This window comes from Rhinolophus sinicus, chromosome 14, assembly GCF_057876585.1.
Source record: "Rhinolophus sinicus isolate RSI-liver-muscle chromosome 14, RSI-T2T, whole genome shotgun sequence".
In the NCBI taxonomy this organism is placed as follows: domain Eukaryota; kingdom Metazoa; phylum Chordata; class Mammalia; order Chiroptera; family Rhinolophidae; genus Rhinolophus; species Rhinolophus sinicus.
The window spans coordinates 139,942,540-139,956,578 of NC_142514.1; the positions used below are offsets into that span (position 1 = coordinate 139,942,540).

At 39.6% G+C, this 14,039-nt stretch overlaps 1 protein-coding gene across 3 annotated transcripts in view; it reads left to right on the forward strand.

The window, feature by feature from the left end:
- The window catches only part of C2CD3 (C2 domain containing 3 centriole elongation regulator), a 114,242-nt gene that overhangs the window by 42,697 nt on the left and 57,506 nt on the right, over positions 1-14,039 (forward strand). For all 3 annotated transcript variants that reach the window (XM_074335778.2, XM_019744374.3, XM_088791577.1), the window contains exons 13-19: positions 97-219; positions 2,702-3,172; positions 5,560-5,711; positions 7,608-7,854; positions 10,335-10,515; positions 12,125-12,308; positions 13,331-13,503. In XM_074335778.2, the coding sequence (XP_074191879.2) occupies positions 97-219; positions 2,702-3,172; positions 5,560-5,711; positions 7,608-7,854; positions 10,335-10,515; positions 12,125-12,308; positions 13,331-13,503 (1,531 nt within the window). The remainder of the gene's footprint in view (positions 1-96; positions 220-2,701; positions 3,173-5,559; positions 5,712-7,607; positions 7,855-10,334; positions 10,516-12,124; positions 12,309-13,330; positions 13,504-14,039) is intronic.

Here is a 14,039-nt window from a genome sequence, read left to right on the forward strand (position 1 = left end):
CCTTTATAAGACAACAGTTCTTTTATATTGTCACTTCAGTTAAAGTTCCCTGTCGCTCCTCTTTAATCTGAACTTTTTCTTTTCTTGTTCTCCCAGCCAGAAGTCATTGGATCTGCATTACTGCCTTTGAGAGCTGTCATTCAGTCTGAGCTACTTTCTTTCAGTGACCAGCTTCCAGTGCAACAGGAAAATGGTCCAACTCCACTTGGCCCCCTCAAGGTATGTAGGTATAGTTTAGGCAGTCAGGTATTTATGGAGCATGTATTACTGGCTGGCCCTACGACTATCAGTGAACAAGAAAATCAGGGTCTCTGCTCTTGCAATTTATATTAAAATAGGACAACAGAAGTGCTGTCAAGAAAATAAATGGTATGATATGAGAGTGAGTACCTGGGAGGAAGTAGGAGATAGTGGTCAGGAAGGTCTCTCTAAGGAGGTGACATTTAAGGTGAGATTTGAAGAATGAGAGAAAGAAGCTGCCTAGTAAAAAGCATGGGGAAGATCATTCTGGAGACAAGGAATAGTACATACAAAGGCCTTTAAGTGGGAATGGGCTTGGTGTTGCTAAGGAACAGAATGTTGCCACAGGATAGTGAGCCAAAAGCAAGAGTGGTAGAAAATAAGATTGGGCAGGCAGGTGGGAGCTACACCATTGAGAGCTTGGTAGGTTAGAGTACGGGGCTTAGATTTAATACTGAGAGCCAAGAAAGGACATCTAAGCATGGGAGTGACATGTCATTTACATTTTAAAAGATTACTGTGTGGAAATTAGATTGTAGGAGGCAAGAGGGGAAGTAGGGAGGCTGTTGCATTAGTCCAGAAAAGAGATGGTTGGTGACTTGATCTAGAGTAGCAGCAGTCAACAAGGAGAGAAGGAACAGAGTTTTTGCTGGTGGAATGAATTCTGAGGTGTAATTTGTTGGAGAGGGTTCTTTCCTTGTATTCAGAAGCATCAGAATTTCTTAGGTGGCAAAATTTGAATGTGTGGCTTAAGTAAAGCTTGTCTTGTCCTGGTGAGTTTTTAAAATCACAGCCCACACCTAAAACCTTTCCGTGCCTCCTCCTCACCCAAAGGATAAAATACAGGGCATACTAATGACCCGAGCCTACCACTGCAGCCTTCTCCATTGCCGCTTCCCTACCAATAGCCATGTCAAACTCTGTAAAGACTCACTAAGGTATCATGTTGATTTATGCCCCCATGCTTTTATTCTTGATTTTCATGATGCTCCCACTTCTTAGAAGCCCTTTCTGCTCTCTTCCTGGTCTTAGTAATAAATACCATTTAGTTTTAAAGACTTGTGTGATTATCATTGCAAAAAATTAACAACACATTACTCTTCTATGAAAATTTTATTTTTTCCTTACCTCGTTCATTCTAGGCTGCAAAATTTAAAATCAGAAAGAGGTAATAAATAGAACTGATGGACTAGAAATTGTTTCCATCCTGGCTCTGTTGAAAGAAATACTGTTCTAGATGGATTGCCATCTGTATTCAATAGAGCAAAATAATTTTACTATGGATTTTAAATAAAAGAAACAGCAAGTCCCCTTTTTCTTTATTAATTCAGTCTCATAATAGTGACCAGTTTTATTCTTCATCATTTATCTTGCATCCTTATACTTAACACTTTTAACTTTTTAAAAATAACTTCAAATTTAGAGAAAAATTGCAAAAATAGCACAAAGAACTCATATACCTTCACCAATTATTAACATTTGTCAAAGTTGCTTTATCACTGGGTGTCTATCTCTTCTTTCTGTCTCCTTTTCTCTTTCTCCTTTTTGTCTCCCTCCTTCCTCTCTACACATACATACACAGTTTTTTACTGAACTGTTTGAGAATGTGTTACAGACATCATGCATGCCTCTTTCCCTCTAAATTCTGGTGTACATTTCCTAAGAACAAAGACATTATCATACGTAACACTGTATAGTTATAAAAATCAATGTAACGGTGATACTGTATCCGTAGTCCAGACTCAGATTTCACCAGTTGTGCCAATACTTCCCTTTGTTTTTCCAGTCTAGGCTCATCCATTGCACTTAATTGTCACATCTCTCTAATCTTCTTTAGTCTGAAACAGTTCTGCAGCCCTTCTTGTCTTTCAGTACTTCGATATTTTTAAAAAGTATGGCCAGTTATTTTGTAAAGTGTCCTCCATTTAGGGTTTACCCGAATCACACATTACTATGATGATTGAAAGATGATGATTCCCTAACTCTAACATTAACTCCTAGCATATTTATTAATTGGCATTCCACTGTCTGGAAGAGTTGACCCTTCTACCATATTTATTTATATCGGCACAGACTCATTAATTCTTACATTATTCAGGGGGTTATAACCCATTACTATTATTATTCATTTTGATGTTCAGGTTTTCCCAGATTTGGCCAGTGGGAGCCACTTCAGCTGGATTCTTTCAGTATGTCTCCGTCCTTTTCTGAGCATGTCCTTATTTTCTGGCACAAGATGATTTTCCAGGCTCATCTTACATTATTAATAAGTCATCTGCCTAGCTTTTCTTAATTCTGGTAATGTAATGTGTATGCAGTCTATTCATGTTCTTACTCTTACAGTATTTGAGGATGAGTTAATTTAATTGCTAAAAATCCAATGCTGCATCTAGTTCCAAAATTCTGATTCTGAGATTCTAGAAAAGATTCCTACTAACTCTCTTCCTTTTGTGTTCCGTAGGTAACTGTGGAGCTTGTTATAGATAACAAAGAGTTCACTGGTGTCAGGACTAAGGTCTCTAGCAGCACCCAGCATACCCGACTTTGTGCTCTAACAAGTCCAGAGAAGAAACTACCAGAAACAAGCCAACCTGTTACTTGTACCGAAAATCCACAGAACCTACATCAAGTTCATGAAGAAACTGCAAAGGAAGCACAGAGTTTGGTGCTCCCCACACCAAGGGCACCAAGCCCAGTTGCACCAAATCCTTCTCACAATTTAGTAAATCAGACAAATGGGTCAACAAAAGAGCGCACTTTGCTGTTGCATGTGTTGCTGATGGTGCCAGATGGGAAAGATTTTGTTACTGGAGAGTCTGAGAAACCACCACCATGCAATGTTTATTTAAATTGCAAGCTCTTCAGCACAGAGGAAGTTGCCAGATCTGTCATCGTATGGGGTACCACAAAACCCGTCTTTAACTTTTCTCAGGTAACTTTGTACGTGTCTTCACATGTCATATCCACTAGGGATGGATGGACTTAAGAGACGAGTATGTTTCCCAAATCATAATGCCACTGTAAGAGAAATGTAGAACATGCAGACAGGCAGGGACCTTTGTAATTATCTGGTGTGCACTAGCTGGGGCAATTACCTGGTGAGCCCGTGCCACTATTGGATGGGAAGAGGAAAAGACAATGCCACCATTTTTTAATTGTTTTTGTCTTTATTTCTTTCTGTTCTCAGTCTTTTGCCTGAATTCTGGGTTCTGTTCCTTGCTGCTTCCTCTAGGGCTTTGATCAGTTAACTTTTACCCCTTTCTTTTCTGTTTCTCCAATCTCTCATTTGTTGGTTTGTTTGTTCTCACTCTGATTTGTAACTCCACTTTTTTCAAGACTCATCTTACATGATTTCTCTGTAGAATTTGATGCTATTTCTTAAATAATTTCCTTTCTTGATTTTTGTAACTCTATTCTTGTATTTTCTTCAAGAACTGTTCTTTTTTGGTCATTGGGCCAGTGGGAAAAGAGTAGCGACCCCAGCACTTCTCCCTTGGTCTTACCTTTAATTACTCTATCCTTGGACTTCTTTCAAACCCTCTCTTTCCCATGGTTACCACATCTACTCTTAGCGCCAGCTCTCATTTATATGACTTCCAAATCTACACTTCTCTGTAGCCAGACATTCCCCTCTAGTTTCAGTCTCTACATCTAATTGCCTGCTAGTCGATCCCCACCTGGACGTCTCAAAAGCCCTTTTACACTTGGCACCTAACACATCACCTGGCATATCACAGGTATTCAATAAATATGTGTCAATGAAAGAAGAAATTCAAATATGAATTCATTATTCCTTCTAAATCTGTTTCTCCTCCTGTTTGTCCTAATGCATATTATAATTTACTCAGAACCCCACGCGGAATCTAAAAGTTATCTTTGACTCTTTCTTACATAATTATTCACCAAATCCAATAGATGCTTCAAACTTAGTTATCTCTGGAATAAATCCTCGTATCTCCACTTCGTTGCCATTGCTTTCATTCAGGCTCTCATTCTCATCCCAAATAGCCTTCAGACTGGCCTGCTGGTTTGTGGCCGCTCCCTGTCCATTCCTTCCTCTACCAACAGGAATGATCTTTCTAAACACTAAACTGAATATTTTATAATACTTTCCTGCTTCAAACTTTTCAGCGATTTCTCTATAGCCTTCTGGATAGAGTCCAATCCTCAGTTTCCAAGACCCTTTAAGAACTGTCTATACTTCTCTAGTCTCCACTTTTGCCACTCTTCACTCCAGTAGTCTGGTTATGCTCAGCTACTTGCAGTTTCCTGCCTTTACATGTGCTGTTCCTTCTGCGTGGAATTCCGTCTCAGTTTTCATGACTTCTATTAGGCAGAACTTTTTGTACTAGTTAACTCCTGCTTATCCTTAAGATTTAGGGTTACTTTCTCCCAGCAGTTCTCTCTGAAATCTCCCTGTTTGTAGGTTAGATTGATGTGTTCTCCTTTTTTGGGAGGTGGGGCAGGGGGAATTCAGGGAACAGAAATGTGCTCAGGGTACCTTATGTAATTGGAATTTCTTTGGTGGATACAAAAGTAGCTCTGCTCTGGTTCTCTGCTCTTCTGGTATCTTCCTCTCATCAGGCCTTATATCATTTCTGGTTTTACCCTTTTGCCTCTCACGTTTTCTATTGGTCTCATCACTGGGGCTTATCTCGCCTCTCCTCTGCTGTTGCAGTTGTACTATACGTTGGGTTCCTTGAAATTGGGTGGGTCTTTGATTCTGTCATTAGTTTGACTGACCTGCCCTTGGCTCTAGAGCTCTGGTTCTCCTTGTGACTTCACTTTTATCTTTCATCTATCAGGTGGCTGGCCAATTCTGGAGTCATTTTACACTGAAAATCCAGATGAACAGTTGGCCTTGCTCTTTACCGTGACACCTACTGGGCAGAGCTTTTTGCACAGGGCCATACCCGCCAACCAGTGGACTGGCTTCCCTTTGATTGGTTGCTCAACCCCTGTCTAGTCAGTAGCCATCTTTGTTTCAGAAGCATCAGTCCTTTAGCAGAGGTTTACAAATGGGTCATTTTGCCTTAGGAAGGTTGAACGAATTGGCAGGCAACATGATTGACATGTCTGACAGCTTTCTGTGTGTCCATGATGCCCTAGCTATGTGAGCGTTGTCATCAGAGAACTCATACCATTTTGTATTTAACCACAGACACTAGACCATGGCTTCAGACTGAGGATGCAGATTGGGTCTTCAGCTCCTAGCACTGTTCATGGCATATAGTAGACTTTCAGTAAATGTGTGTAGAATATACATGAATCATTTGTCTCAGGTGTGGGCTTTTGTCTTTTGGCTCTTTCTCTCCCCAGGTGATTCCTATCTCTCTGTCTCCCAAATACCTGGAAAGACTAAAGAACAATGTGATGGTAATCGAAACTTGGAACAAGGTGCGGAGCCCAGGACAGGACAAGCTGCTCGGGCTGGTGAAACTCCCCCTCCATCAGTTTTACATGTCATTCAAGTAAATAGGATCTTTTGGAGTATTCTTTATTTTACATCTTTAATGTTGTCTGGACTGAGAAGGAATTCTTTTGGTTTGCAAACATGAGTAGCCCAATAAGTCCTTGGAGAACTTTTTCAATTTTACTGTAGTTTCTGCCCTTTCTCCTATGTTAAAGCAGTCTTACAGATACTGCTTACCATGTTTCAGGCCCTCTGCTAAGAACCTTATCTCCCATAACGTCATTTAATCCTCACAACAATCCTCCGAGCCAGGTAACTTTTATTTTCCTTATTTAACAGGTGAGTTAACAGGCACAGAGAAGTTCAATAACATGTCATATGTATCCTAAGTAGTAGAACCAGGTTACAACCAGGAGAGCCTGACTCTAGAGTCCACTCTCCTCCTGAAGAAGCTCTCCTGCCAAAGGTTACCACCTGACAAAACTAATCGTTCATCTCTCTGTCACAAAACGTTAGTATTCTTCACGTCAGCTATCTGCACCATTTCACTACTGAGGATTGTCTTTTAGACCCTCAGATTTGATTACTGTACCTCATTCATCACTACTCAACACCTAGATGGGGTGTTGATTTTTCTGAAGGCTATTTCTATCCTCAGTACGGACTTCATTTTTCGTGTTGATTCAAGGTACTGATTTTTCATTTTTTTAGCACTGACCTTTTTCCTAACAGCCTTCTCATGGATCTGTGTTTTAAATGCTGTCTTTTGTATTTTACAAAGAGCACTTTTGTGGGCACTGTCTCCTGTGAGCCTTTCTATAACCCCAGGAGGTATTACCATTACCCCCATTTTACAAATGAAATTTGTCCTTTAATTTGGAGAAGTCAGCCTTTCTGACTTCTTTTCATCATCTGTAAAATGAGGGTGCTGATAGATCCCCTGTCTCTCTTGGAGCAATTGTGAGATGCTAGCGAGAAAATAAATGGGTAAGCCTTTGGGAACAGTTAAATCTTATTGATGGTAACATTGAAAGGCACGGTCAGGCTAAGGAGTACTGCAGGAATCATGATACCACTGCCAGCTGTAGGCTTTGGGCGTTTCCCCCCTTTTTTCTCAGTTGTGATATTTGTCTGGTCTGGTTTTCTCCTTCCCTTCTCTTTTCATTAGACCCCATTCTTTGCTGAGAGAGCATACAATAGTAGCTGCCAATTACTGAGCACTTACCATGTACCAAGCATCATAGTTGGTATTTTATACTTGTTCTCTCACTTTAGTCCTAACAACAGCCCTTTGATGGAAGTTTTATTACTTTCAGTTCTCAGATGAGGAAATAGACTTAGAAAGGTTAAATTGATTACTTAGTGCCATATAACAAGTAAAGAGCAGAGTTAGGATTCAGTATGGTATAATGAAGAGCATTTGGACGTTTTCTCATCTGTGAATAGTGGATAATGTCTACCTTTGCAGTGTTAGAAGGATTATAGAAACTCTGTAAAGTGCTTATCACATAGTAAGCTCTCAGCAGATGGTATTATTGGTCATATTATCTAAATCATACTTGCCAGACTCCGAAGTCCATACTTTTTCTAGTTGGCCTCATTGCCCACCTGTAAAACAATGCAGTTCAGCTGGGCTCTACTGAGAGAGTACTCAACCTCAGACACTGTGCTTGCGGCCATGATGATACCGAGGTAAATCAGACACATTATCTGCCCTGAGATTTCTGCATTTGGAACTTATCTGCCTCGTAACTTCTATTTGATGGATTATGGATACAATCATGTTTTTTCCAAACCACCATTACTTTCCTAGTTATAGATCCATTTTTAACAAACTGCGAAATGAGACAAGTGAAATTAGAAATTAGCCAAGTGAAATGAGCCATCAAAATTAAGCAACTCTAACATGATTGACGACTGTTGTTTGCTCATGTACAATTTTCTCTCCCTTTAGAGATCCCAAGATTTCTCGCCTGCTGCTGGATGCTCAGTACCCAGTTGTTGCTGTCGACAGCTACATGCCTGTGGTTGATGTGTTCTCAGGCCAGCAAAACGGGTGTCTTCGAGTCTTTTTAGCCATGGGTTCTTCGGATCAGATAATGGCACTACAGAGATTGAAGAATGAAGAAGGAACACTTCCTCCCTTCAGCCCTAGGCCAGCCCATTTACTGGACCAGCCACCTGTAGCATCCGTTGCTATGGTAGTGACTAAACACTTGATTGTTTACAAAAACCGTAATCTCATTTTAAGGTGTATAACCGTGAAGTTTTGATATGCTTATGTTGTGAAATGATTATCACACTCAAGCTAATTAACATATCCATCATTTCACCTACCGTGTTTCCCTGAAAATAAGACCTAGCATGATTTTTCAGGATGACATCCCCAGAACATAAGTCTTAATGCGTCTTTTGGAGCAAAAATTAATGTAAGACCTGGTCTTATTTTCAGGGAAACACGGTAGTTACCTTCTTTTGTGTGTGTGGTGAGAACACTTAGATCTACTCTCAGCAAATTTCAAGTATCATAACCTCATTTTGTCTTGCATGTTTAATGCAACCATTGCCCCAAATCCTTATTTCAGTGGTGAAAGGCTTAACGAAAGAACATACTTGCACTCCAGTGCTTGCTATAGATCAAAAGAATCACTGATATTTTTCTTTATGGTTTAAATGGATATCTGTATCCCTCTGAGTTCCTTGAATTTTTAATGAAAATCTAACTGGACAGCCAGATCTTAATTCTCTAAATTACTAACTTAATTGCCTTTAAAAAAAATATTGAGGTGAACCTGAAACTGCTCTAAAAAAATTGTCTTAATTTAAAAAAAAAAAATAATAATAATAATAATAATCTAGGCGGGAAAATTAGGGGTGGGGGGATAAAGAGTGATCCCAAATGTAAGCCAGCAAAATCTTACTCTGTTTCTTAACCAAATCCATGTTGGAAAGTTACAGTGAAGTTCCTTGCCTTTCTAATAACTTAAAAGTAATTTGTTTGGTGTAGTGCTATGTAATTGAGAAAGCATCTTAATATGCTTTATCGTGTTTCTTTTCCTAAGCACTACATGAGGTGGGTCATTGTCATTCTTTTTTAGAGGTGATGTAACAGAATCAAAGAGGTGGTGTTACTTGTCCAGGGTCCCGTAGCTTAAATGGGAGAATTGGGCTTCAGACACAGGTCTTCTGACTCTGAGTCCACTGTGTCGTGTCCTATTGTATCTTACACTTGGTGTCTCTTGGTATCTCGTGTAGCCAAATCTCAGTCTTTACACCATTTAAGTATATTGTTTTTCAGTCTGAATCTGAGTGACTAATTTACTGTCTAGCAAAGAAAGAACTATTAGAAAAATATCTTAGTAGGTTGTTGTTTATTTGTTATGAATGCTAAACTTTTCTGTTTTTTTAATATATTAGTGTTTATCAATAGATAGTGTTTTTATTTAAAAATGACATAAAAGCACAAATTTTTAAAAAATCATCTGTGATATTCCCAAATCTTATTAGATGTTATATGGCCCTCACATTGCAGTGTAGACTGAGATTTTGTGAAATTCCATACTAAACATTAGAAAATATTACTCACTATATTCACAAAAGAAGTCCTTGGAAAGTTGGATATCAACAAATACAATTGTTTTTCCTTACTTTCATAAGTCCATCATCCAGTTCAGCATCTGCAGAACTGAATTATTAAATTACTGTAATACTGTATGACCACATTAAACAGCTGCTGTAATTCAGAGAGGTTATTTTTCCTATATTTTTCTTCTCTGGGGAATCAACTTACAAGTTGTCTGTTTCTATAAGGATGGTTTTTTAGCAGATCGATGACATGTGTTTTCAGATTTCAAAGCAAAGACCTAATACAATCTCTGTTCCAGTTTTATTGGATTAATAGTTCAAATGTTATATATGTATAAATCATACAGTCTGACCCTTATCTGAATCCTGAATTCCCCCTTTGAATATTCCCAGTAGTCAGTCTCTAGTGTCTGCTGAGGCTGTATAGAATAGCTGTAAAGAACTTTAGCTCTGGAGTCAGACTACCTGAGTTCAAACCCTGGTTCGACTGTTATTAGCTATGCATGTTAAATGATCTAATATAAATGAAGGGCTTAGTATAGTGCTTGGGTCATAGTAAATAATAACTATATTAGTAATTGTTATTAGTAGAAGTACTTTCACTAACAGTGTATTCGCTACCTCTCCAAGTAGACCTTACCATTAATGAACAGTTTTGGTGTTATTCCTAACTTTATTAAAAATAATATTAAGTAAATTAATACCAGTTTGCTTCAAACATGTGTTCCTTATCCTATTAAAGGAAATAGCCTTCTATTTTAGTGTACTGAGAATTAGGAAAAGATGTTGAATTTTATCAAATGGCTTTTTAGCCTTTATTGAAATAGTAATTTTTTTGCTTTTTATTAATGTACTAGATTACAATTATGGATATCATAGTATTGACCCAGTCTCACAGTCTAGAATAAATCCATCTTAATCTGATTACAGTGAGCACTTGTGAGATTTATATACAATGAAAATTAAGTATCTGTTTTAGTGTCAGCTCGTTAATTATGCTTATTTCTTCATCTATCCTCAGATTTCATAGGGAAGCAGGAATATTCCAAGCAAGTTACTCTTTAAAGTTCACCAGTCTCTCTGTTTTATTTACTAGGCAAAGGACCAAGGAAATGGATTGATGGAGCACCACTTTGAGCTTCACATAGAAAAGGTTAAAGGGCTAGCCCCTCTGCAGGCAACAGTCTGGGGAGAAGCAGATTGTTACATCCAATACTACTTTCCAGTTCAAGGCTCGCAATCCGGTGTGCTAAAAGGACCTGAGTTCCTTGAAGATGGTAGGTTTGGAAGATTAGGTCACCTCATTCTTGTATAGTTCTTGCGTTGGATATACTGAGGAATTTTTTTTCCCCTGTAGTCTTACCTGGGCAGTACAGGAGATAGCCTAAGTGTTTATTTTTCTTTTCTTAAAAATTTTTTGGGAACTTTTATTGTGATTTGACTTCAAATGTATGGGAAAGTTGTGAAACTATTACAAAGAACTTCTCTATAGGGTTGGCCGGATGGCTCAGTTGGGTAGAGCATGAGCTCTCAACAAAGTTGCCGGTTCAATTCCTGCATGGGATGGTGTGCTGCGCCCCCTGCAACTAAGATTGAGGGCGGCAACTGGACTTGGAGCTGAGCTGCGCCCTCCAGGGCTAGATTGAAGGACAACAACTTGGAGTTGATGGTTCCTGGAGAAACACACTTCCTCAATATTCCCCAATAAAAATTAAAAAAAAAAAAAGAACTTCTCTATACACTTTACCTACATCTATCTCAATTATTTACATCTTGTCCCATCTTATATCATATATATGCCTTATCACTCTTACCATCTATAAACATACAGTTGTTTCTCACTATCCACAGTAGTTATATTCTATAAAGGTTTCAAGAACACTGAATTAGAGAATACTAAGCCATTGTTCCTAATATATACATGCACATATCTCACAGAGCTTATGATCTTAAATCCTCAAAACAACTTGATTGATTCGATTTTCTTTATTTTACAAAAGAGACAAGGTTCAGAAGTGTGAATGACTGAGGCCACCTCACTAGCAAGTGCCAAGGTTGGCATTTGTGCCCCATCCAACTGGCCCCAGAGCCAGAGCATTTTGCACTACACTCTCCCCTACCTCTGTCTTCTGGTCATTTCTGAGAGCGGAAACAAGAAGGCAGAGTGTCGCCTTCTTTGACTTCATCTTGGAATGAGCAAGTGGGTGATTCAAATATTTTTGCCATTCTGAGCATGTCAGCAAATACCTGCAGAAGTGCTGCCAGTGTTAGTTTTGAGGTTCAAGTAACAGACTTGTATCCAGAATATATAAAGAACTCTTACAAATCAATAATAAGATAATCCAATTAAAAATATGCAACAGATCTGAATAGACATTTCTCCACAGACATACAAGTGGCCAATAGCACTTGAAAAGATACTTAACATCATTAGTCATTAGGGAAATGCAAATCAAAACCACAATGAGATACCACTTTACATCCATTAAGGTGGCTATAATTCAAAAAAAAACAGACTAACAAATGTTGGCAAGGATGTGGAGAAATTGAAACCCTCATTCATCGTCCACCAACAAAGGATTTCTTCTGTACTATCATGAGACCTTAAATACCATAGCTAGTAGGGAATGGACCTGTTAGGAGTAACACAGTCTGAAGATACAGATTCTGGCTCCAGGTCTGGCCTGTTAGCTCTGAGACGTTTGGGTTCACTGTGTAACCTCAGGGTATCCATATCCTCATCTATGAAGTAGGAGTAATATCAGCTTTGTTTTCTTTGTCGTGAGGGTAAAATTGCATGATACTGGATATTGACCTACTGTCTTACTGCATATACAACACTAAATGATGTGTTGGATTATTCTGAATTACTTTGCTTTTCCACAGGAATCAGTCTGAAGCCTTTCAGATCTGCAACCACACTCTGTGTTCCAGATCCCATCTTTAATAGTGAGCACCATCACTCTCTCCTGCTGCCAACTGAGGTTCCAGTGCAAAGGCTCCTGCTCAGTGCCTTCTCTGCACAGGCGCTCGTGCCTGGAGGTGGAGTCCACTTTGAAGTCTGGTGCAGGTACAGTGTGGGGAAGCCAATCCCGTACCTAGGAAGGAAATACACAATCATAGAGCATCCTTCCCTTAACTCATGTCGTAGACTTTGGCAGATTGCAGGAAACCTAATGGCATGAAAACAAGTGTTTACCCTCCCCCTTTGCATCCCCACCCCGAAAAAAACAACTAAAATGGCTAAGAGAGTATAAATAAAAGGAGAGGAAACAGATTTAAGGAAAAGTACCATCCACTTGCCAGAAACTACCTGAACAGAATCAGGTGGAAATTAGGTTTGATAACTTTGTGATCTAAGAATGGGATTTTTTTTTATATAGATTTTATTGGGGAAGGAGAACAGGACTTTATTGGGGAACAGTGTGTACTTCCAGGACTTTTTTCCTAGTCAAGTTGTCCTTTCAGTCTTAGTTGTGGAGAGCGCAGCTCATTTCCAGGTCCAGTTGCCGTTGCTAGTTGCAGGGGGCAGAGCCCACCATCCCTTGCGGGACTCCAGGAGTTGAACCGGCAACCTTGTGGTTGAGAGCCCACTGACCCTTGTGGGAATCGAACCGGCAGCCTTCGGAGCTCCAACCTCCTGAGCCACTGGGCCGGCCCCAAGAATGGGATGTTTTGACATGAGAGGGAAGTAGTGTAGATACTAACAGGTCCTCATTACCCCTCCAAATTTGAGAGGTTTGGGTCTGAAGCCAAAAGAAAAGATTAGGACTGCTCCACTTAGAAGCACTTGTGCTACGGCAGGATTGGTGCTTTCAGGAGTGGCTGCTCCCAGAGGTCCAGGCCAGGTGCAGTTACCTCAGAAAGAAACCTGTGGGAAGACGGGCTTTGTCCTGAACACAGGGTATCATTTATGGCGTTCCTTCTCCACCTGTTGGGCAGTAAAACCAGCCAGACACGACCACTGCTGTATATCACAAATACAGATCAGGCTCCAAAGATAACTAGATATTGAAAGTTGATCCCTGGGCAGACTGAATCAGTCATCCACCCAATTCTTCCAACTGACAGCTTGTGCTTTGTGGCTTACAGATACTATTATCCTAATGTGAGAGACCAGATGGTTGCCAAAGGAACCTTGCCATTATCGAGGATCTGTGCCATGGTCACCAGGCAGCACCGTGAGGATGTGGGAATACAGACCTTTAATCTCCCTTTAACCCCCAGGCTTGAGAACAGGAAGGAACTGAGGAACCAATCATCAGGTAATTGAAGATGAGCTTGTCTTTCCCTTTCAAAGTCATAAACTGGGAATTCACTGTAAAGGAAGTGATTCAAAGTTGGAAGGAATTAGTTAGAATTTGAATTAATTAGAGTTTGGAGTTTTGAATTATATCTAGCAGGATGACCTACCCTCCCAAGTACATCCTAGACAACTGAGATTAGCCCCCTAAGTCAAGTTACTGTGCATGCTTGCTGGAGAGTGTCTGCCAAAACAAGGGTTTATCTTGCCGTGGTTAAGAATGAGTTGTTCTTCCTTACCCTCACTGATCAGCTTGTTCTGTCGTTCCTTAAAGCTTTCCCTAAAATGTGATAGTGGGATAGTAGAATTTTTTTTTTTTAAGGGTGTTTAAGGTGGTAGTGGCAGGAGGGTGATAGAAGTATAGGGGTATGAAAACCTTTTAAAACTTTAAAAAGAAAAATGGCTAGAGGCCATCTCAATTCCGTAAAAATAACTGGGATTTTAGAAACTCGGGGATTAAGTTCTGCCTCTGATAGTTGTATGATCTTGGCAGGCAAT